The sequence below is a fragment of the Vipera berus genome, assembly GCF_964194415.1.
Source record: "Vipera berus genome assembly, chromosome: 15".
Lineage (NCBI taxonomy): Eukaryota > Metazoa > Chordata > Lepidosauria > Squamata > Viperidae > Vipera > Vipera berus.
Genome location: NC_138218.1, coordinates 4,001,757 through 4,024,769, shown reverse-complemented (window position 1 = coordinate 4,024,769; position 23,013 = coordinate 4,001,757). Strand labels below are relative to the sequence as shown.

Genomic DNA, 23,013 nt, shown 5'->3' with positions numbered 1-23,013 from the left:
TCCAATTTGTTTGGTGGAAATTAATAAAGCATGTTAAATATTGCTCAAATACTGAGTTTGAACGTTCAGCCGATCCATCCATCTGAGGATGATGACTGGATGACAGTCCTTGGGTGGTTCCTAAAAGGGATAAAAATTCTTTCCAAAATGCCGACGTAAATTGCACCCCCTATCAGATATGATGCGTTGTGGTGCCCTATGCAATCTATAAATATTCTGCACGAATGGTTTCGCTAAGGCTTTTGCGGTGGGGATCTTTTGGCAAGGGATGAAGTGCCCCTGTTTGGAAAACAAGTCCGTGACCGTCCAGACTACAGTGTCCCATTGCTTTCTGGTAATTCCACTATAAAATCCATGGCTATTTCTTTCCATGGGGCTGAGCGGTTCGCCAGTGGTTGTAACAGTCCTGGCGATTTCCCTTGCAGCCTCTTAGCCGTCATGCAAATTTGGCAGCTGACCACGTAGCTTTCTATGTCCTTTTTCATGGATGGCCACCAAAATTGCCTTTTAGTTAAGTGTAGGGTTTTAAAAAACCTGAAATGTCCTGCTGATTTTGTATCATGGCACAACTGCATAAAATTGATCCTCTGGGTGGCAGGTATGTATAACTTCTCACCCACCCAGGGTGTCAACGCTGCTAACATCAAATCTTCTTGCTTGACAAGAGATGAAGAAGCAGCTATTTCATACGTTAAACTTGTGTATTGCTTTAAGAGATTGAGTTTAAGGTTGGGAGGAGGGAGGAGGAAGATTATCTCAAGGCTGTCTGAAATGAAAGAAGATAAGAATTTGGCGGGTTGTCTAATGGAAGAGAAACTAATTTTTTTAAATTAATTGGAGAATATGACTAATGACAAAAATAGAAAGGTGGAGAATTGTGTTTTAATATATTGTGCAAGGGGGCGGAGATTTCAGATTCCAGCTTCCTTCGAGCAAGCATTTGCCGGTCTATTAGGCTAATAAAGGACTTTTAAGGTAAACAATGCCTCAGAGTCACTTGAAAAGCTCATACGTCGAAAACTTGACACAAGGAAGTCCATCTTTGATTGTGCACACATGTCTATTTTTCTGGAACCATTCATCACTTTGCAAAGACTTTCGGAATTCTGTTCCAGTTTGGCTATCCACCCACGGCTTCATTTTAGCTTGGGTCCTGTTGGTGACTGGTGCAGCCAGTTGTTCAGGCATAAGTGGTTTAGAGTCAGTGGTCCATGTGCTGTTACATTGGGGCATGCGAGATAATGCATCCGCCAAAAATGTCCCCCCCCCCCCCCCGGTAAGTGAGAGTGAAACAAAATCAGTGAAAATGTTGGGACCAGCGGGCTTGCTTAGGAGTGAGTTTCCTGGGTATTTTTAGTGCTTCCAAAGTTTTGTGGTCTGTCCAGACCTGGAAGGGGATTTTATTTCCTTCAAGGAAATGGCGCCATGTAAGTAATGACCACCTCACAGCACACGCCTCCCTTTCCCACATGGCCCAATGTTCTTCTGTCTGTGTGAGTTTCCTGGACGTATATGCACATGGCTACAATGCACCCTCATTTCTAGGGAGTTAGAAATGAAATATAAATGGATTCTGACAACCGAGCAAGATGGTTTTTGTCCCAGAATTTTGAAGGACCTGGCAGATATAATTCTGGAGCTACTGAATGTATGCTATGTTACACAGGGGAAATACCAGAGGACTGGAAAAGAACTGATGTGGTTGCAACCTACAGAAAGGGGGGGAAATGGATTCAGGATTTTAATATCGAGACCTGGAAAAATCCTAGCAAAGATAAGCAGAGGATTTGTGAGCATCTAGAAATAAATAAAACATCACTAGAAGCCAGCATGGGTTTATTAAAAAGAGATCATGGCAGACAAACCTTATGGCTTTTTTTGATAAAGTAACTAAATTAGCAAATCAGCAAAATAGACATGGTATATTTGAACTTTAGCAAGACATTTAATTAAATAGACCACAACCTTCTCCTTGGTAAGATATTCCCATATAGCAGGGGTCTTCAAACCTAGCCCTTTTCTGACTTGTGGAGTTCAACTTCCAGAATTCCGCAACCAAGCATGCTGGCTGAGGAATTCTGGGAGTTGAAGTCCAGAAGTCATAAAAAGGCCAGGTTTGAAGACCCCTGCCATATAGGGTAGGCAGTATCGCCCCCAGATAGATTCAGAATTGGCTGACCAGCTGCACTCAGCATGTCTGGAGCTCTGTATTGATGGAGGTTCAGTCTTGGGGCCGGTGCTGTCCAACATCTTCATAAATGATCTGGACAACGGAGAGAGAAGGGGAGCTCATCCTATTTGCAGAGGACACAAAGGTAGGAGAAATATGGGTAGGCAACCATGGCCTCTTCGTGACTCGTGGACTTCAACCCCCAGAATTCCTCAGTTGGCCATTTTGATGAAACTGCGGGCTTGGATTCAGACCAGGGGTCTTCAAACTTGGTCCTTTTATGACTTGTGGACTTCAACTCCCAGAATTCCTGAGCCAGCATGGCTGGTTCAGGAATTCTGGGTATTGAGATCCACAAGTCATAAATAGCCAAGGTTGCCTGCCCCTGATCAAGTCCAACCGATTGCTCAATCAGGGGGCCCTGTATAATTTGAAACAAGTGGGTGTTCAGTCTGTTCTGAAAAACATCTAGTGATGAAGCATCCACAACCTCTGAAGGCAAGCTGTTCCACTGATTGTCAGATACTGGAACAGTGCTATTATGTCACCCCTAGTCCTTCTTACGTCTACACTAGCCATACCCAGTTCCCAAAGCTCTTCTTCATATGTTTAGTCTCTAGGCCAGGGGTCTTCAAACTTGGCTCTTTTATGATTTGTGGACTTCAACTCCCAGAATTCCTCAGTCAGGCATGCTGGCTGAGGAATTCTGGGAGTTGAAGTCCACAAGTCATCAAAGGGCCAAGTTTGAAGACCCCTACTCTAGGCTCTTCATCATCCTAGTTGCTCTTCCTGGCACAACATCTTTTTTGCAATATGGTGAGCAAAATTGAATGCAGCCTTCCTGGTCTGGCCTTACTAAGTGTCAGAACCCACCCCAATCCACTTCTTAGGAAAGAAGAACTCTTGAAGACAAGATTGTCCAAACAGGAACTTTTCCGAAAACATAGTTGACAGTGGAATAATATGGCCCCTTCATGACTCTGAGGACTTCAACTCCCAGAATTCCTGAGCCAGCATGGGGGAACTATGGCCCCCCCTCCGTCATGACTCGTGGACTTCAACTCCCAGAATTCCTCAGCCAGCATGGCTCTGCTTGGAGACCTCTCCCTTTCCCCTCAGCATGGCTGGCTCAGGAATGCTGGGAGTTGAAGTCCACGAGTCATGAACCAGCCAGGGTTGCCTACCCCTGGGCTCAAACCTCAGAAGCATCTTGACAGACTTGGGGATCAAGCCCTATCCCAGGGGTCTTCAAACTTGGCCCTTTTATGACTTGTGGACTTCAACTCCCAGAATTCCTCAGCCAGGCATGCTGGCTGAGAAATTCTGGGAGTTGAAGTCCACAAGTAAAAAAAGGGCCAAGTTTGAAGACCCCTGCCCTATCCAATAAAGGTTTTTAAGAAAATGCTGGGCAGCCACTTGTCTAAAATGATACCGCCAGTGCTGCTTGAGCAGGGGGATGGACTAGAAGACCTCCAGGGTCCCTTCGCAGCTCCATCCCGATTCTAATTAAGTTCAGTGCTGAGAAAGGGAAGCTTCTCCGTGGGCGACTCTTCCCGTTGAGTAGCTCTGTGCTTCGGGGGGCGTGGATCCGAGGCCCCGCCCAGGCGCTCCCGGAAGTCCGCTCCTCTGGCGGGGCGGGAGAGTCTCGGCCGTCTCCCGCGGCCCATGGCCGGGCACAGCGCCCTGCCTCCCGGCGCCGTCCTCGGGGAAAGCCCGGAGCCTGCCTGGGCAGGCCTCGCCGGTGAGAAAGGCCCGCGGGGGCCCATTGCCTCTGAGCACGTGCAGAGTCTTCGCTGGCCGGCTGGGCGGGCAGTGAGATCCTGCGGGACTCTGCCTCTTTCTCTCCCCAAAGCGGCCCGCTGCAGCGCAGGCTCGCTCGGCAGGCGGGGAGCGACGGGCTGGCCGGGGAGGCCGGCGTCTCTCTGAAACACCGCCCCCTTCCCAGGGTTCCAGGTCCCATGATTCCCACCCAGAGGCCGTAGGGTGGTGTGTCGCTGGGATCGGTGGTGGCCTTCAAAGAAAGAATGAATGAACCTTTACTGTCAAAGGACAACCATGTAAAGATGGAGATTGGCTGAGCCAACTGCTCTTTGTTTGTGTGTGTCTTTGCTTGTTTGTGTGTGACAACAGTCCCCGTTTTCTGGTGGTGGCCTTCAACTTTTTGTGTGTGTGTGTGTGTGTGTGTGTGAGAGAGAGAGAGAGACAGTCCCCGTTTTCTGGTGGCGGCCTTCAACCTTGTGTGTGTGTGTGTGTGTGTGTGTGTGAGAGAGAGAGAGAGAGAGAGACAGTCCCCGTTTTCTGGTGGCGGCCTTCAACCTTGTGTGTGTGTGTGTGTGAGAGAGAGAGAGACCCCGTTTTCTGGTGGTGGCCTTCAACTGCTCTCTCTCTCTCTGTGTGCCTGTGTGTGTGTGTTTGACGCAGTCCCACTTTTCTGGTGGTGGCCTTCAACTGTGTGTGTGTGTCTGTCTTTCCGTGTGTGTGTGTGTGTGTGTGTGTGTGTGTGTGTGTGTGAGAGAGAGAGAGAGAGAGAGAGAGACAGTCCCTGTTTTCTGGTGGTGGCCTTCAACTGCTTTGTGTGTGTGTGTGTGTGTCTGTGACAGACAACAGTCCCCGTTTTCTGGTAGTAACCTTCAACTGCTCTCTCTCTCTCTCTCCAGGCGGAGAGTGATGGGCTGGCTGGGGAGGCTGGCGTCTCTCTAAAACGCCGCCCCCCCAGGGTTCCAGGTCCCATGATTCCCACCCAGAGGCCGTAGGGTGGTGTGTCGCTGGGATTGCTGGTGGCCTTCAAAGAAAGAATGAACCTTTATTGTGAAAGTAAAACCATGTAAACATTGAGATTGGCTGAGCCAACTGCTGTGTTTCTTTGTGTGTGTGAGAGAGAGACAGGCAGACAGACAACAGGTGGTGGCCTTCAACTGCGCTCTGTGTGTGTGTGTGTGTGTGTCTCGGTGTGTCTGTGTGTGTGATGCAGTCCCTGTTTACTGCAATAGAGCCGAGAAGGAAAGTGCCTCTGAGCACGTGCAGAGTATTTGTTTATATTTTGGCCTGCAAGAAGGGGGAGGCGTTTCCCCGCCTTGACTTTTAAGGACTGGTAAATTGCCAAACCCAGTTAATGGAGGGCCAAATGGCCAGGTGGGTGAGGGGGGGGAAGAGGGAAATGGAGAGGTCCTCCTGTCGTTTTTCACTTGTTTTCTCTCCTCTGGCAGGTGGGCTGCCCAGCAGCCCGGGGGAGGCAACCAACCCCTTCTCCTTCAAGGCCTTTGTGAAGAGCCAGGAGCAGAAGGCGGCCACGGCCTCCTCGCATGGGAGCCCCGAGACCAGCAGCCCCGAGGTGAGAGGATGGAAGGGGGTTGGGGGGGTTGGGGGGGCAGGAAAAGGGGTGGGTGGGCTTTTCCCTCTCCAGGCACCCTCCACCCTGATGCCACCTCCCTCAGAGCAATTCACCGGGGGGGGGGCTTTTGCCCAGGTTCGCCTGGTGCGCCAGTTGCACCCCTACCTGGACCGAGATGCTCTACGCACAGTCACTCATGCGCTCGTGACCTCCCATTTAGACTACTGCAACATGGGGCTGCCCTTGAGGACCACTCAGAGGCTTCAGCTGGTGCAGAATGCGGCCGCGCGAGTTGTGATGGGGGTTTCCCGACACTCCCATGTAACACCTCTACTCCGCGAGCTGCATTGGCTTCCGGTTGCCCTCCGGGTGAGATTCAAGGTGCTGGTGATGACCTATAAAGCCCTAAATGGCTTGGGTCCGGGATATCTGAGGGAACACCTGCTGCCAGCATTAAGTTCCCTTCGTCCAGTGTGCTCCCACAGGGAGGGCCTTCTCAGGGTGCCGGCGGTTAAAGATTGCCGGCGGGTAACACCCAGGGGGAGGGCCTTTTCTGTGGGTGCGCCTGCCCTCTGGAACCAGCTGCCCGCAGAGCTTAGGACCGCCCCCGACCTTCTTTCATTTCGCCAGGACCTGAAGACCTGGCTCTTCGAGCTTTCCAGCCCAGGCTGAGAGTTTTTTAATTGGGGTTTTTTATATTTTTTCAGGGATTAAATTTAATCTTTTTAATTGTTTTTAATTTTTGTATCAATGTTTTAAGTACCCTGTAAACCACCCTGAGTCCGTCGGGAAAGGGCAGTATATAAATTCAATAAAATAAATAAAAATAAGCTGGAAGGATTTTGCTGGAGGTTTAGAGTCGGCGATGAATTTGGGGAGAGGGAAGTCTTGAACGCTGATCAATCAATTAAAAAAACTAATCAATGGAAAATTGATTTGGGCACCGCTTTCCTAGAGAGAGAAAGCCAGCAGGTCCACTGAATTGCCTGCCTCTGGCTGCTGTAGAAGGGCAGGAGAGACCCCCTGAAAAAAAACACCACAGTATCACAATATGAATAGTAGCCAGTTTTCTCTGTTGATTAATGTGCTGTCATAGAGCAGCTGTTCTCTGTAAGGAGTTGGCTCAGGAATTCTGGGAATTGAAGTCCACCAGTCATGAAGGGGCCATAGTTTCCCCATGCTGGCTCAGGAATTCTGGGAGTTGAAGTCTACCAGTCATAAAAGAGCCAAGGTTGCCTACCCCTGGTTTATGGAAGACCTGTGACTCAATTCCTTGTTGTTAATAAATGAGCTGTTGTGGCCCTTAAGGGGATTTTTGGAAAGCTACAGCTTCTGCCTGTCAGTTCGGTGCAGGAAGGCCCTTTGGGCTCAGCGTAGGGAAGGCGCGAGATGGTCAAAATCCCAACCTTATTGCTTCGCTTGCAGGGGTCGCTGAGGTCCTGCTTCCTGCTGGAGGAGAGCGCCTTCTTGGCCGAGTCGCTGGGGTTGAACAAGGACATGCGAGAGCCATTTTTTGAAGACCCAACGGCTTTGGACTCCTTGCTGCAAGACGATGAAGACGACTGGAGTGGCTCGTATCGGCCCTCGGCCGTCGAGGAAGCTCACCTGGCCAGAGCCCCCAGCGCCTCACTTAGCGGCAGCCCTTTAAACTCCTTCTCTTGCAACCTCTCCGACCTGCAGACTTTCTCCCCAGAGCAGCTGGGAAGAAATGACCACATCTCCTGCAGCTGTCTTGGGAAAGGGGAGCAAAGTTCGCCAAGCGATGGGACGTCCCCAGAAGATGGCTTCTGCCGACTGTTGCAGCTCCGTTACCAAGAAGTGAGTGTTGATATCTCTCTCTTGGGAGGCTCTTCTCTCTCCTGACTTCTCCAAGACAACAAGGCCAAATTCCTAGCAAATGTGATTTTGCTCCTTCTGTATCCCTCCTTCCTTCCTTCCAAGGTAACACGCATTCTCCCCTTCACGTTTGCCTCCACAGCAACAGTCTTGTGAAGTAGGTTGAGCTATCAAGAAAACAATTGGTCTAAAGATACCATCAGCGCTGTAGGGTAGGTCAGACTTAAGAAGCCAATGCCATATAGGCCTAAATTTACTTTTATTAAAAAGGCAAAGGTTCCTCCGCACACGCGTGCTAGTCGTTTCCGACTCTAGGGGCCGGTGCTCATTTCCGTTTCAAAGCCGAAGAGCCAGCGCTTGTCCGAGGACGTCTCCGTGGTCATGTGGCTGGAATGACTAGACGCCAGAGGCGCACGGAACGCTGTTACCTTCCCACCGGAGTGGTACCTATTTTTCTACTTGCATTTTTATGTGCTTTTGAACTGCTAGGTTGGCAGAAGCTGGGACGAGTAACAGGCGCTCACTCTGTTACGCGGCGCTCGGGATTCGACCCGCCAAACTGCCGACCTTCTGATCGACAAGCTCAGCGTCCTAACCCACTGATAACAGAACGTTGCAGTCCGAATGTGCTTCCCCTCCTCACTTCAGCTTCCTGTGTACAAGGCTTGACTGAGGTGTTTTCTCGCATTACTGTTCTGCCCTGGACTTGGGTTCCTTTTCTCTGATCATTGATAGCGGCTTTTCCTCTTGTCCTTCAAGGCCATTCTTTATTCCGAGATACCCAGTCAGTTAAAGGTGACTTTCAACCTGGCTGTGCCCGGTCCAGCACTTTTAAGCAGAACACGACTCTGAATAATAGTTTTATTTATTTGCTGCCTATCTCACTGTGGGGCTACCCTAAGGCGGCTTACGAGAAAAATGAAGAAATGAAAAAAGAAGTAAAACAGAACAATTAAATAAAACAACAAGAAAATATATGATAAGAAAATGGTTTACTGTCACCATTGCTTTTAGGCCCTGCTGGACTAGGGCTGTCTGTCTACTCTTTTCCTGAGGTGTCCTTGGTGGTTGTCTCTGAGCTTGTTTTCTGGCAGACTCCACTCCTTACTAGCACTGATGGTGTTACCTAGTTGGGTCATGAAATGTCTGCAAGAAAAGCAAGCAAGCAAGCAACCCTCATTTCAACCCTGAGCTACAAAGATTCTCCTTGATTGGTGCTTTTTTTTTTCTGCCACCATATTAAGTCTCCTGAATGTCCAGTGGATACCTTGGCAGACCAGTTGCAATTTTCTGGACCAGAGACCCGTCAGCTATTTGGGAAAAAAAAGTAAAAACAGAGGTTGCTGCCTGGCAGGTTTTTTTTGTTCAAAATTATGCTACAAAAACGGCTCTCCTGCGAGGGTGCCCACGATTTGTTTTCCAACTTCCAAACACGAGTCCAAAATGAGGGGAATCCTGTTTCCTTTCCTCCTGTTTTATATCGAGTTTCTCTCTTGATCATCAGGAGGCGTGCCAAAATCTCCTTCCTATCGAAAAGCTTGGGATTCTGTCCTTACAAACCTTCATTGTAATTCCTTTCAAGTGGCTGAATGGGCCGGCTGGTGACCCGGGCGTGCTTTTCGTGGTCTGGGAAATTTTGGTGGGTTTTTTTTTCCTCCTTTCTGGTTGTGGTGTGGAGTATAGCAATGCAGCATCACACAGATTTCGAAACATTGCAAGGTTTGCTAAGCGCTTTGTGAGAAACACAAGGGCAGAATTCTCTTTGTGTATCCCAGCCAAAGGCAAGATATTTTCACCTTTTTAGCCAGTTGTCCTTATTGTGACGTTGGACTGATTTTCTGCCTTGTTACCTATGCATGCAATTGCCACTTTTGAACAGTTCCTTTCCAGACTGTCGAAATCCTTCAGCGTCTGAATCTTTTTTTTTATGTAGCTGAAAGAAGATAATTGCAAGTTAAGAAGCACACTAAGCCAGTTTCAAGCTGTTTCTGACTCTCAGGCAGAGAGGTGGGTGTAAAATTAAGATTCGTAGAAAAATAAAACGTTGAATTGGGGAGTTCTCTGACTGGAACCCCCCTGAATCAAGTGAGAAAGTACATTTAATGCTGAGAAATAAAAGAAGGGGTCCCATAGCGTTCTAAATATCTGTGAAGATATGGCCGTTCCAGAGGGCGGGTTACCGAAAAATGCCCTGCAGTCACACGAAGGCAGGTTGTTTGACGTTAGAAAAAAGACTTCTTCCTGGTGGAACCATTTCTGCACAGTGATGATTAAGGGGGGCTTCTTTATGATTCTTTGCTGAAGAGGGGATAGGATTGAATGGCCCCTTCTAAGTTCAGCAACCTGTTTATTTATATAGGTTATCTCATTCGGGGGGTGGGGGGGACATAAAAGTTCCAGGTTCCAACAAGGCAGCAAAGGGTTTACTTACCGCAGGGGTGTCAAACTCAATTTCATTGAGAGCCGCATCAGCATTGCGGTTGCCCTCAAGGGTCGGGTGGGTATGGCCAGGGTGGGCGTGGCCTACTGGGTGGGCGTGGCTAGAGTGCGTATGGCCTACTGGGTGGGCGTGGCTAGAGTGCGTATGGCCTACTGGGTGGGCGTGGCCAGCTCTACATCGTTGGCATCAAGGGTGCCTATGGGGGGCCTGGGCAGGAGTGGGACAGATCTGAGGGTCTCTGGCAGAAGGAGGGTCTCTGGGCCAGGGCCAAGGCAGTGGGGGCCGTTCCCTCACTGTTTCCAGGATGGCTTCGCGGGCCACATGAAACCACTTCGCGGGCCGGATCTGGCCCCCGGGCCTTGTGTTTGACATGTCTGACTTACCGTGTCGAGTTAGCAAGCCTGCTTTTAAAAGGCACCCTTGCTCGTCACGTGCTCCCGGGAGACCGTGGAGGGCCGAACTCGCCAGGCGTTGCTGCGGGCTAGAAACCAGGTCGGACCCGTTCCTTCTCTCCGCTAGAATAAAGCACCTGGAAAGGACTTTGGAGAAGAACCAACGGAAAGAGGAGAAGGAGGCCCGCGAGTTGGAGGCTATGGTGCAGCAAGTGGAAGAGAACCTCCAGTTAATGACGGTGGGTCGGAGGGGCCGTGGCAGCGAGCGCTTTCCTGGGAAAGGCTGGGTGTCGAGTTAGGTCTGGGTAAGGTGGTAGCTGACCCTGTTGCCTCACTCTGGGGCGGCGAGACGGACGGGTGCTTCTCTCGTCCTCCCAAGATATGACAGGGGAGCCCTCTGCTCTTTCGCCTGTCTGGTGGGATTAAGAACTGTGGGTTGCCTTTGTCTGCAGCCCCCACCCAAAAAAATTAAACCTTTCTCTGCTTTTTATTCCAGAAACGGGCCGTGAAAGCAGAAAGCAGCGTGCTCAAGCTGAAGCAGGAGAACGCCCACCTTCAGGTACAGAGCGAGGCCTGGCGCCAGTGCAACCAGCAGAGAGATTCTGAAGGAATTTGGGGGGCTGGGATCAAACCCAAAGAGTCCTCGACTTGCCACTGAAATTGGAACCTGAAATCTGGTCACAAGTCAAGCCACCCATGTGACTGGAAGCGTTTTTTTGTGATTTTTTTTTTGTGGCAGTTGTTAAGGAAATGCTGCCACCAAGTGTGTCATTCAGTGGGTCTTTTCATTCGGATAGCATTTTTTATTTTTATTTTTTATTTTATTTTTTTGCTGGAAACTGGCAAAACCCATCCTGAATTATACTCGTGTGACCGAGGAATGCTGCAGCTGGTCGTAGTTGATGGGCTGCAAGGCACCTGACCTACAGTCACGGCGTGGGGGGGGCAGAATGACCATTTACAACGGCCAGGGGTACTTTACGGGGCATAAAGCCCCCATTCTGTGGCCACCATCAACTTGAACGTTCATTAAGCAACTGGTTGTAATTTGGGCACCGCCTGTATTGGAGCAGGTGAATGATAGGCTCCACACACAGTAGATTGTGCAGAGTCCCACCGGTGAAGCATGTTGTCTGCTTGAACAGAAAGAGCTTGTGAGGTTCAGCTGCGCAGCTGGACACACACACACACACACACACACACAGCCTGTCAGGACCTCCTTCAAGGCCACATCTTAAGAAAGCAGAACTCTTGGAAAGAATTTCTTCCAAGCTGGAACTTTTTATGAAGAATAGGAGAGAGCAGGCGTAATAAAGAGGATCTGAGATTTAAGTTATGGTGTCCCGAAGACAGGGACACCCCCCCACACACACACACACACCTTGTGGGATAACTAATCCCTAAGTGTTAAGTCTGTTGTAGGAACCAAGGAGATAATATCAGCCGTCTCCAGCTCACACCTTTTCTCTGGGAGCGTAGACAAAATCCAGGCACTGAAGTTAGATTCCCTATCTCTTCCTTTGTTCTCAATTGACAGTTTAAAAGATAAGAGTGTTCAGAGGAAGAGAATGCAGGGAACAGGATACAGCCCCAATAAACAAAAATAAGGGATTACATTTGTAAGGAGGGGGAGGAAGTGAACGCAATAGTCCTTCGGGAATAGGGCGGTATATAAATTCAACTAATAAATAATAAATAAATAGCCCTGCAGACACATCTCCCCCCCCCACCTTGGAAGCATGGCAAAACCCAGCAGAGGTGGGATGAAATAGAAATGAAATGAAATGAAATAGGAATGGGTTTTGACACAGGCTCTAACGGCTCCCCTCCGCCCTGTTTCTTCCCAAGCCAGCTAGGGATCTAAAAGAAGCAGCTGCCCCAGTTTCTGGAACTGTGGTTCTAGCTGGCTGTGGGTCTGTGAGTTCTGAGCTGATCTTGACTCAATGCTGGTGGGAAAACATGCTTTCTACAGGCCTTGGAAGGACAGATAGTTCCCATTTGAAAAGCCAGTGGGGTAGAAGGGTATGCTGTGCAAAGCAACCTTTCCTGTAATTAAATGCTGATTTTTGTTATTGTTTTTTAAAAAGGGCTTTCTAAAATAAAGAGATAGAGAAGCAAGCTGACTCTACACAGGTCTACTTGGAAGAAAACCTTGGAGGTCTTCCTTGGACCTTGAATGTTCCATCAGAAACATCCTTTGCTCACGTCACACTTTGAAAAACCACGGGGCTGGGAAAAAAAACGTTTGGGAAGCCAACAACTAATACAGGCTTCTTTGTTTACATGAAGGTTCAGATGGAAAACTACAGATTGGAGAACCAGGCCTTAAAGTCTGGCCATCTAGAGAGCCTGGCTCTAGTCAAGCAAAATGCAGATGTTGCCTTGCAGAATCTTCTTGCTGTGATAACAAGATCTAAATCGTCAATCAAGTAAGTCTCGAGTAGATGAAGCCGATGGAAACGCTGAATTCATAACAAGGCGCTAAGCTTGGTTGAACAAGCCACAGTTGGTTTAATCAGGGCCGAAACAAAGAAAATCCCCTTAGAACTCAGTGGCGCATATACAACTAGCCAACTTGAGGGTTTATAGTATGTCCCACCTTAGCCATGAAAGCCAGCTGGATGAGCTTGGCCCAGTCCCTTTCCCAGCCCAGTCCACCTCACAGGGTTGTTGTAAGGAGAAATTAGACACGTTCCCTGCCTTGAGCTGTTTAAAAAAATATTATAAAGACGGGATATAAATAAATCACCTTTCTGTTCCAATGAAAAGTGGATGCCTTTTTAAAAAAAAATGGTCCTGGAGTTTAAACAGATTGCTAAAGTCTAAATAGTGAAATAGTGTGATAAATAGGCCTTTCCCAGGTGCTAGTATGTTAATTCCTACTGATTTTTTTTTAAAGTATCTTCAAAACACTTCCAACTTACTAAATGTAGCAAGGTTAAATTCTGCCCTTTGGCTTCAATGTGGTAGCTGCACAGCATAATTACTAATTATATTGATTATAAGATAAAATTTCACTGTTTATAGCTAAGGAAAATTATGTGGGCTTTACAATCCATGCATTCAGCTTATTGAATTCAGCCACCCAGGTGCTAAAACATCATTCAGGTGCATTTATTTACAAAGGGGTGTATAGATTGTTAACCTTTATTCTGAACCAGACACTTGAATTCCCAAACTTTAAATCTTGTAAGAATCCAAAATGGCTGGAAAGCAAGGTCAGAGCAGAAAGCCTTGTAGTGACTCACATTTGCGCATGTGTGTGTGTGCTTGTGCCGTGGAAGCTGGGCCTCTGAGGCCAAGAGGGTACGTTTGTGACCTCAAACAAGGGATAGGATATCTTGTTTGCTTAGGGTTCGGAGAGGGGGTGAAAAATGGGGGATAAATTACCCTATTTAAAGTTTTATTTGAGTTGTCCACTCCAAAATAGCAGGTGCTAGGGACCACCGCAGAAAAAACAGGGTGTAAGAGAATATAGCAGTGATGGCGAACCTTTTAGAGACCGAGTGCCCAAACCAACCCAAAACCCACTTATGTATCATCGGGTGCCGGGTGAGTGTGGCCCATTGGGTGGGTGTGGCCCATTGGGTGGGCATGGCGGTATATAAATACAATAAAATAAATAAAATGGCTGCGGTGGTAACGGCAGACTGGGTGGATCCAAAAAGTTCAATCAATCAATTCCAACTTTGCAAGACCATTTTTTCCCCACGAGAAGTTGAAATTGATTGATTGAACCTTTTTTTTTTGCACACGGCGGCGGAGGCCCAAAGCGAAAAGGCTTTATAAAACCCAGCTGAAGGCCTAGGACCGGGACGACGGCACGTGTGCCCACAGAGAGGGCTCTGCATGCCACTTGTGGCACGCATGCCATAGGTTCGCCACCACGGGAATATAGTGTTGAATAAATTGGGTCTGCCTGAGTCACTGCAGGTAGCAACATAGCTGTCACCAGGGCGTTTATCCCATTCTTGTGTTCCTTCTAGGCAGCTGGTTTCTGGTGCAGAAGAATTGCAGCTTGTGGTGCATCTTCTGAAGTCTCTAGACAAAATATCTGAGATACCGTCAGAAGGAAGCCCCTGAGAATCTATTACCTCTCATTCTTGGAGAAAACTAAGATTGGAAGCTGGATTATTCATTGGCTTTGTGCTGTGATCTTTTAACTTCTGAGACTGTTAAGAAGGTTGCAGCTCTTGAGTTATTAACATCTGGATTGATCAACGGAAAGTTATTTCATAATGTGCAAAGATAACCAAATATTTTCACACTTCACTGGCTGGCTGCTCATTTAGAGATTGCTTTAAAAGTCTAGTCAGGAATATATTTCTTATTTAACTTGGCTGCCAGTCAGTGTTGTCCCTGAGCCCAGAGATATTGTTATTATTATTAAAACTGTCTTCCTAGTAGAAATCACATTTCTTATCAACCAGCTGTTGTACAGGCGCGATGGAACCTTTTATTGCTTTTGCATAGCAAAGTATCCAGGATTTAACCTTCTGAATATACAGTTTTGAAGCTTTTTAATTTCTCCAGGTTTTGTAATAGTATTATTTTTAAAAAAATTAAAATAAAACTGCAAATATGGAGTTTGGTTTGGCTTATATTGTCGTTTTTTTTTGATCATGAAAAGGTCTGTAAGCAAATGCCTCTTTAGGGATGGATTGCCTCTTCTGAAGGATTAGATACTATAGTGACCTCTTTTTTTGGCAGAAGTTTCCATCTGCTGCCTGTGATGAGAATGCACGTAAATCTATTCTTTATAGTTTTATGCTTACGAGTACCTTTATATATTTGGTTTTCTATTATGTATTGCCCAGAGTCATGTTTTTGTAAGATGGGCAGCCACATAAATATGAGATATATATAAAATGCACCCCTTTTCCAGTTCATAGTAGTGGTTTAGCAGAGCTAAAGGAAGGATTTACTGCAATTGGAGTAAATTTTGAAGGTTGTGGATGTGTGGATGATGCAGAGTTCTTATCTAAAGTCACAGAAAGAAACTTGATAAAAAAAGAATTAAGCAGCACCCATTGAGTAGTGCCAAGGACGTTAATCTTGGAATTAAATCTATTAAGAACTAATTTTCTTAAAGGATACTAATTAAAATCTTACAATCCATCTGGCTCCAGTTGAGGTTCGTTGTGGGGATGTTGTGTAGTGTTTTGACTTCTGAAAGACTGGATGGAAATCTCATCAATAACTTGACTAGAAGGATTCGGCCACCTGTTAAAACTGACCCCAAGTTCATCAAGAAAAACAGCATTAAACATTTCAGTGTTTCTCAAATCTTGGCACCGCATAGTTTTTACAGAAAATTACACGTGGGTGTAATTTCTCCCATTTAGTCTACTATTTAATACTCTGATCTCACGGTGACATTTCTGTTTCCTTTCCCCAATCCCATTAATGTAAATAATTAGGATTTCAAGCCTAAATCCTAGATATGGTGTGAGTTTATTCCATGTGCTGGGCCCAGAAGTCATTTTCTTCACAGTTCTCCAATTCCTTCCAGAAACCAGGATTGAACAAGCTGTGGCTAAACGTGCTTGTTTAGTTTGCGAACCACCTTCCATTCAGAATCAGGTGGTCATCTAGTCCAACCCCTTGCTCAAGCAAGAGACCCTATACCAGGGGTAGGCAACCTCGGCTCTTTTATGACTCATGGACCAACTCCCAGAATTCCTGAGCCAGCCAAGCTGGCTCAGGAATTCTGGGAGTTGAAGTCCACGAGTCATAAAAGAGCCGAGGTTGCCTACCCCTGCCCTATACCATTTGGTGGAGCAGTGGGCTAATGCCTCCTTAAGTAACACCAGCTGCCTGCAATTAGTGCAGGTTCGAGTCCCACCAGGCTCAAGGTTGACTCAGCCTTCCATCCTTCCGAGGTAGGTAAAATGAGGACCCAGATTGTTGGGGGCAATTAAGCTGACTTTGTAATAATGCCGCTTGGGGGGGGGGCGAAAGCCCTAATAAGCAGGCATATACATAGAATGAAGGCTATTGCTAAGCACATTGATTTGTGCTTCTTAGATTGTAAGCCGCCCTGAGTCTTCGGAGAAGGGCGGGATATAAATTAAAAAAAAATTCAGACAAAGGGCTGTCCAGTCTCTTCTTGAAAACCCACAATTTCTGGTGGCAAGCTGTTCCACTGGCTAATTGTTCTGTCAGGAAGTTTCTCCTCAACTCCAGGTTCCTTCTCTCCTTGGTTACTTTCCATTCGTTGCTTCTTCTCCTGCCCCCCCTCGGGTGCTTTGAAACTAAGTTGACCCCACCCTCCTCTTTGTGGAAGCCTCTCAAATACTGGAAGCAGCGCTCCTACTATTTTTCCCCTAACAACCCTGCGAGGTAGGCTGGTTCGCTGCGCCTCCACACTACAGTTCAGTACCTTCCCGGCTCCCGCACGCCAGCGAACCGCCCGCCCGCTGCAGGAGCTCGGGCAGACTGAACGACCCTTTGTATGAAAGCGCGCCGTGCGGATTGCGTTCATTGGCTACCGCCACTCGTATAGCACCCCCCCCTCCCGTTTCTTTTTCTCCTGATTGGCTGGTCCCAAGACGTCACGTATTCCTACTACAAGCCTCCCCCTCCCTTCCTCCCTCGTTTTGCGCCGCTATTGGATGACGCCGGGCAGGCGATCCGCGGCCGGAGATTGGAGAAGCCTTGAAAAGAAAAGCGAACAGCGGATTGGCCAAGGCTTGGGTAGGAAGGTGGAGCTTAGGCGATCGTTGGCCTCCAAAGGGGAAGTGGGCGTGGCTTTCTCTTTCTCTCTTCTAGTAATTCCGGCTTCCTTCGCCCGCGTGTGACGTCACTTCCTGGTCCGTTACCCGGCATGTTCCCCGCTTCCGGCTGAGGGTTGCAAGCGATTCCTCGGCGGCGGCGGCGGCTTGGAGCAGGTGAGGCCCGCGTCGTAGGTCAGGATGGGGCAGCCTCTTTCGGGACGAGGAGCTAGGCCCACGGGAAGCCACGGCTTGCTTAGCTGCGATTTCTTCTGCCAGCCTAGGATGGGCCGGGTTCACACACGCGAGTCAAGACCCAGCCCCGCGGCGGCGAATGGGTTGTGTGAACGCAGCAGCCGGAGGGGTTGGGCGGCTTTTCCGGGGGGGGGGCTCTTTCAAAGGAGAAACTCGGCCCCTACCGAGACACACACACACACACCCTCCCTTGTACACGTTGCACGTTTGCAGGGTGCTTTTATGTTACGAGTGGGGTCTTCCTTTATGCGTGTCAGAAGCACCTGCAAGTTCAGAGAGAGCAGGTGTGAAATGGATCATTGAAAATGCAGCACGTGCTGCCTGACGAGCCGCTCAGGATTGCTTTGGGCAGTGAGAGGGGCGACAGATTTAATAAATCAATGCATAAATAATTGTAACTATGAGCCAGCCGTCTGCTCCAGCTGCCAAAAAAGCCAGCACAGTTAGTTCTAGGCTGCATTAACAGAGGGATGGAATCAAGATCTAATCAGGGAAAGAAGCAACTCTTGACAGTGAGGACGATTAACAAGTGGAACAGCTGGCCACCAGAAATCGTGGGTCTTCCATCACTGGAAGTTTTTAAGAAGAGACTGGACATTCACTTGTCTGAGATGGTATAGGTGCTCTTGCTCGAGCAGGGGGCTGGACTAGAAGACCTCCAAGGTCCCTTCCGAATCTGTTATTCCACTCCATGCCTTATTCTTATTCTATTCTATTAGAGCCTTGGTGGAGCAGTGGGCTAATGCCTCCTTAAGTAAGACCAGCTGCCTGCAATTAGTGCAGGTTCGAGTCCCACCAGGCTCAAGGTTGACTCAGCCTTCCATCCTTCCGAGGTAGGTAAAATGAGGGCCCAGATTGTTGGGGGCAATTAAGCTGACTTTGTAATAATGCCGCTTGGGGTGTGTGTGAAAGCCCTAACAAGCAGGCATATACATAGAATGAAGGCTACTGCTAAGCTTGTAAGCCGCCCTGAGTCTTCGGAGAAGGGCGGGATATAAATGGAATTAAAATAAATAAAATATTCCGTTCTGCTCCATTCTAATTTCTATTCTGTCCTATTCCATTCCATCTTCTATATTTCGTTATTTTCTATATTCTGTTATAGTCTACATGAAATACCTGTGGCTGGTTTTTATACGACTTTTCTGCCTTGTTTGCAGGTGCCTCAGTGATGGAGCTCGAGGCGGAGCGAGAGAAAATCAGGCGGGAGATTGAAGAGCTGGAGAGGACTTTGGGCCCGGTCATTCCCTCGGAGGGGATTGAAGAGCCGGACTCCAGCCTGGAATCTGGCTCTGAAGAGGAAGGTGCGGCCTGGGGGGGGGGAAACGTCTCCGCCTTGCTTTTTCGGATCTTTCTGCATCACAGGTCTCCTGTGACTGGGCCCCGGTTTGGTGGGGAGGAGAGCCAAGGAAAGAAAGAAACCCAGAGGCAGCGCCTTGAGTATTATGGACTGCATTCCATAATACAGCTAGTCGTCTAAAGATGTCCACAGCGTTTAAATGATATTGTAAAACACCGCAAGAGATAAAAATGAGATGGGTCCCTAGTGTTCTCTGAGCTTGCTTGTTTTCTTGGAGACGTTTCATTACCCAAACTGGGTAACATCATCAGTGCTAGAATGGAGTGGGGTTGGAGGAGGAGGACTGCGAAGTCCTTGCTGCTCTCTGAACTTGCTTGTTTTCTGGCAGACGCTTCATTACCCAAGCTGGATAGCATCATCGGTGTTAGAAAACAACCAAGCTTAAAGAGCACCAAGAATTCCTCACTTCAGCCCTAAGCTACAAATACTCTCCTTTAGAGAAAACTCTATTTCTTTTTCCTTATACAAACGTTTGTATGCTGCTCGCTTCCTAGGTCTTAGGCAGCATATGCAGCCACTCCTTAAGGAATGGCTATCTTGATTAGGAACCATTTGCAAATATGATGATGATTTTGTTGTTGTTAGCGAAGTCGTGTCTGACCCATCGCGACCCCATGGACAACGTTCCTCCAGGCCTTCCTGTCCTCTACCATCTTCTGGAGTCCATTTAGGCTCACGCCTCCTGCTTCAGTGACTCCATCCAGCCACCTCCTTCTCTGTCGTCCCCTCCTTCTTCTCTTGCCCTCAATCTTCCCAGCATGAGGCTCTTCTCCAGTGAGTCCTTCCTTCTCATTAGGTGGCCAAAGTATTTGAGTTTCAACTTCAGGATCTGGCCTTCTAAAGAGCAGTCAGGGTTGATCTCTAGGACCGACCGGTTTGATCACCTTGCAGTCCAAGGGACTCGCAGGAGTCTTCTCCAGCTGTTGTGACTCAGGGCCAGCCTGTGGGTCCGACAGCCGGCTCCGATGTATCGGAGGACTCAGATGTGGGGGAGGAGGGAAACGAACCGGCTGATGATGATGATTTGGAGGCTTTGCAGAGCCCTCAGCCGGGGACCTCTTCTCAGCTGTGTGAGCCCGAGAGTGCGGAGGATGACGACCCACAGCTGGCCCTGTTCAAGGACGCCCGACGCAGGAGGCAGACGAGCAGGGACAAACAAAGAAAGACTATGGGACTCCTCGGGAGGAGGCACAGGGAGACCACGCCCTGAGCTCTCTATAAAAGAAGTGTTTGGGGAGGGGCTGGTTGCTGAAAGCAACTTTTCCCGCTTGAGAAGACAAGCTCTTGTGTTTTTGTTAACTGCGTAATTAAATCTTGGCAGAAGCCTTTTAGCCTTGGACGCTTTCCAGACTCTTCTTTTGATTAGGGGTGCGAGAAGAGGGCTGGTTCAGAACAGTTTGCTTTCAGCCACCCACCCCTTAATACTACGATGGAGCAGCTTCTTGCCGAGAATGCCCAGCTCAACCAGCAACTCACCTTGCTGGCCACTCAGGTGGCACAACTGCAGGCTCAGGTACATGCTGCCCCCCCACCCAGGAGGAAATGTCAGATAGCTATGCCGGATAAATTTGCTGGTAATCCAGAACTGTTTCCTGCCTTCCTGGGACAATGCCAGCTTTATATCAGCGTGAGAGCAGCTGATTTCCCCACTGACCGAGATAAGGTGGGATTCGTGTTGAGCCTTCTGTCGGGAGATGCAGCTCGTTGGGGCACGCCTCTGTTGGCACAGCCTAGCCCTTTGTTGGATAACTTTGGGGGGTTTTGTGACCATATGCGCCTCATGTACGAGGACCCGATTAAGGCGCAGACTGCCACCCGACGCCTGAAAGCTTTGAGGCAGGGTCAGCGCCCTCTACAGGTCTATATCAGCGATTTCCGGCTGCTTAGCCAGGATTCCGCCTGGAATGAGGCTGCGCTCGTGGATGCCTTTCAGGATGGCTTGTCAGAGGAGATGTTGGATGAGCTGGCCCGCGTGGACATTCCCTCAGACCTGAATGGGCTGATCCATCTTTGTCTGCGGATCGATGCCCGGCTGCAGCAGCGTAAGAGTCGCCGTGCCACCCCACAGACCCCTGCCGCCCCTGTTGTGCGTGAGCCCCCAGTCCAGAGGGAGGAGCCAATGGAGCTGGGTGCCGCCAGGTCCCGTCTATCGGTGACGGAAATGGACAGACGACGATCGGAGGGGTTGTGTTTTTACTGTGGGGACCCTGGACATTTGGCTGCTTCTTGCCCGAAGAAGCGTCAGCGGGCGTCAGTGACCAAGCCTGCCCCGAGAAAGTCCCCTGCTTTGCTATCGGGAAACGGCCCGAGCCCGATCTAGACGGTGTGAAAGATCGGGCGACCCACAACGATCACGCCGAGCGACGCCGTTCCGACGGTGCCTGTGAACCTCCACGGCATTTGATTTTGGAGGCACGACTGATCCTCCCTGGCAAGCCAGAGGGGATTCCGGTCCATGCCTTAATTGACTCTGGGGCTACCACTAACTTTATGGATTCGGCCTTTGTGGCCAAATGGGCTGTTCCCCAGTGTTCAGTGGATCCGCCCATGCTTGTGGAGACCATCGATGGTCGAGTGCTCCTGTCCGGGCCTATCACGGCCGCCACGCAACCCGTGTGTATGGCCATCAGTACCCATGTGGAGGCCATTCAGTTCTACGTCACTTCGGATCTGCACTTCCCCGTGGTCTTGGGACTGGCGTGGCTCCGGGCGCATGATCCACAGATCTATTGGTCTCAGAACTTGGTCACCTTCCCAAGTTTGCAGTGCGTGGACCACACCCGCCATATCTGTGCCGGCCAGGTGGAGGGTTCCCCAGGGGTTTCCTTGCCTCCCGAACTGTCCGACTTTGCTGACGTGTTCAGCGAGTCAGAGGCGGACCAATTACCCCCGCACAGGCCCTACGACTGCTCCATTGACCTAGTCCCTGATGCGCCTCTCCCAGTGGGGCGTTTGTACTCCATGTCGGAGCCCGAGTTGGCTGCATTGCGGGACTTCCTGACAAAGAACTTGGCTCGTGGATTCATCCGGCCCTCGTCCTCGCCAGTGTCTGCGCCCGTGCTCTTCGTCAAAAAGAAGTCGGGCGAGTTACGGCTTTGCTGTGACTACCGGAAACTCAATGCCATCACGGTGCGTAACCGCTACCCGCTGCCCCTCATCCCCGAGCTCTTGGACCGACTCCGGGAGGCTAAGATCTTCACGAAACTGGACCTGCGTGGAGCTTACAACCTCGTCAGGGTTCGGCCGGGTGATGAGTGGAAGACGGCGTTTGGTACTCGCTATGGACATTTCGAGTACACGGTGATGCCGTTTGGCCTGACCAACGCCCCCGCTGTGTTTCAGCATTTTATGAACGACATCTTTCGGGATCTGTTGGACCAGTTTGTTGTGATTTACCTGGACGACATCCTGATTTACTCCCCGTCGCGTGAAGTGCATCAACAGCATCTCCGTCAGGTCCTGCAGCGCCTCCGGAAACATCGGCTGTTTGCCAAGTTGGAGAAGTGCCAGTTCTACCAGGTGACCATTGATTTCTTGGGCCACCGCATTTCTCCTGAGGGCATCGCCATGGATCCAAGTAAAGTTGAGTCGTTGCAGAGTTGGCAACCCCCGCGTCGCGTGAAGGATGTTCAGCGACTTCTTGGATTTGCCAACTACTATCGGACATTCATCCCTGGCTTTGCTGCCTTGACAGCCCCCCTCACCCGGCTCCTGCAGAAGAAGACTCGGTTCCAGTGGAACGCCCCCGAACAACAGGCGTTCCAAGCTTTGAAGGACGCCTTCATGAAGGAGCCCATCTTGAAGCATCCTGACCCGCAACGGCCGTTTGTCGTGGAGGCGGACGCCTCCGACATTGCCATTGGGGCCGTGTTACTCCAGGCAGCGACGCCCAACGGTACCCTTTTCCCTTGCGCGTATCACTCTCGGAAATTGAACCCCTCGGAGCGCAACTATACCATCTGGGAGAAGGAGCTGCTGGCCATCAAGGCAGCGTTCGAGGCTTGGAGGCATCATCTGGAGGGGGCGCGGCATCAGATCGAGGTCCGGACGGACCACAAGAATCTGGAAAGCCTGCAGACCGCTCGGAATTTGAACCAACGCCAGATCCGGTGGTCCCTCTTCTTTGCGAGGTTTGACTTCCGGGTGCGGTACATACCAAGCGGGCACAACCAGAGAGCGGACGCTCTGTCCAGGAAGCCCGAGTACACCCGAGTGGAAGACAAGCTTCCGCCCAGGACAGTGATCCCCGTCGAGTCTTTTGCTGCGGTGCGGGAGCCGGTGGATATACGGGCTCGGATCCGGGAGGCGCAGCAGCAGGAGGCGTGGGTGGCTCAGCGGAAGGAAGAGGTGGGGCCAGATTCGCCTTGGTCGGTCACGGATGGACTCCTGTATTATCGTGACCGGCTCTATGTTCCAGGAGGGCCACTCAGGGGACTCGTCCTCAGCCAATGTCATGATAACCCGGCTGCGGGGCATTTTGGCCTGTTCAAGACTCTGAACCTGGTCTCCCGTACCT

At 49.6% G+C, this 23,013-nt stretch overlaps 2 protein-coding genes across 7 annotated transcripts in view; both read left to right on the top strand.

The window, feature by feature from the left end:
- The first annotated feature begins 3,755 nt into the window (after positions 1–3,755).
- On the top strand, positions 3,756–14,749 carry ENTR1 (endosome associated trafficking regulator 1). 3 transcript variants are annotated; one of them, XM_081339431.1, is made up of 8 exons: positions 3,756–3,911; positions 5,377–5,501; positions 6,927–7,319; positions 9,271–9,344; positions 10,297–10,408; positions 10,666–10,728; positions 12,459–12,598; positions 14,156–14,749. In XM_081339431.1, exons 1-8 carry the CDS (start codon positions 3,836–3,838, stop codon positions 14,250–14,252), a joined length of 1,080 nt encoding a protein of 359 aa, XP_081195557.1. In that variant the 5' UTR covers positions 3,756–3,835; the 3' UTR covers positions 14,253–14,749. The 3 variants fall into 3 exon arrangements, with proteins under 3 accessions (XP_081195557.1, XP_081195556.1, XP_081195555.1); XM_081339430.1 differs by lacking the exon at positions 3,756–3,911 and having other exon boundaries at positions 5,133–5,501; positions 12,465–12,598; XM_081339429.1 differs by lacking the exon at positions 3,756–3,911 and having other exon boundaries at positions 5,139–5,501.
- A 2,281-nt stretch (positions 14,750–17,030) lies between these two features.
- The window catches only part of SNAPC4 (small nuclear RNA activating complex polypeptide 4), a 43,539-nt gene continuing 37,556 nt past the window's right edge, over positions 17,031–23,013 (top strand). For all 4 annotated transcript variants that reach the window (XR_014028000.1, XR_014028001.1, XM_081339754.1 and 1 more), the window contains exons 1-2: positions 17,031–17,059; positions 18,298–18,441. Coding sequence is in view for 2 of the 4 variants with exons in the window: in XM_081339754.1 (XP_081195880.1) it covers positions 18,309–18,441 (133 nt within the window). In the remaining 2 variants the exon portion in view is untranslated. The remainder of the gene's footprint in view (positions 17,060–18,297; positions 18,442–23,013) is intronic.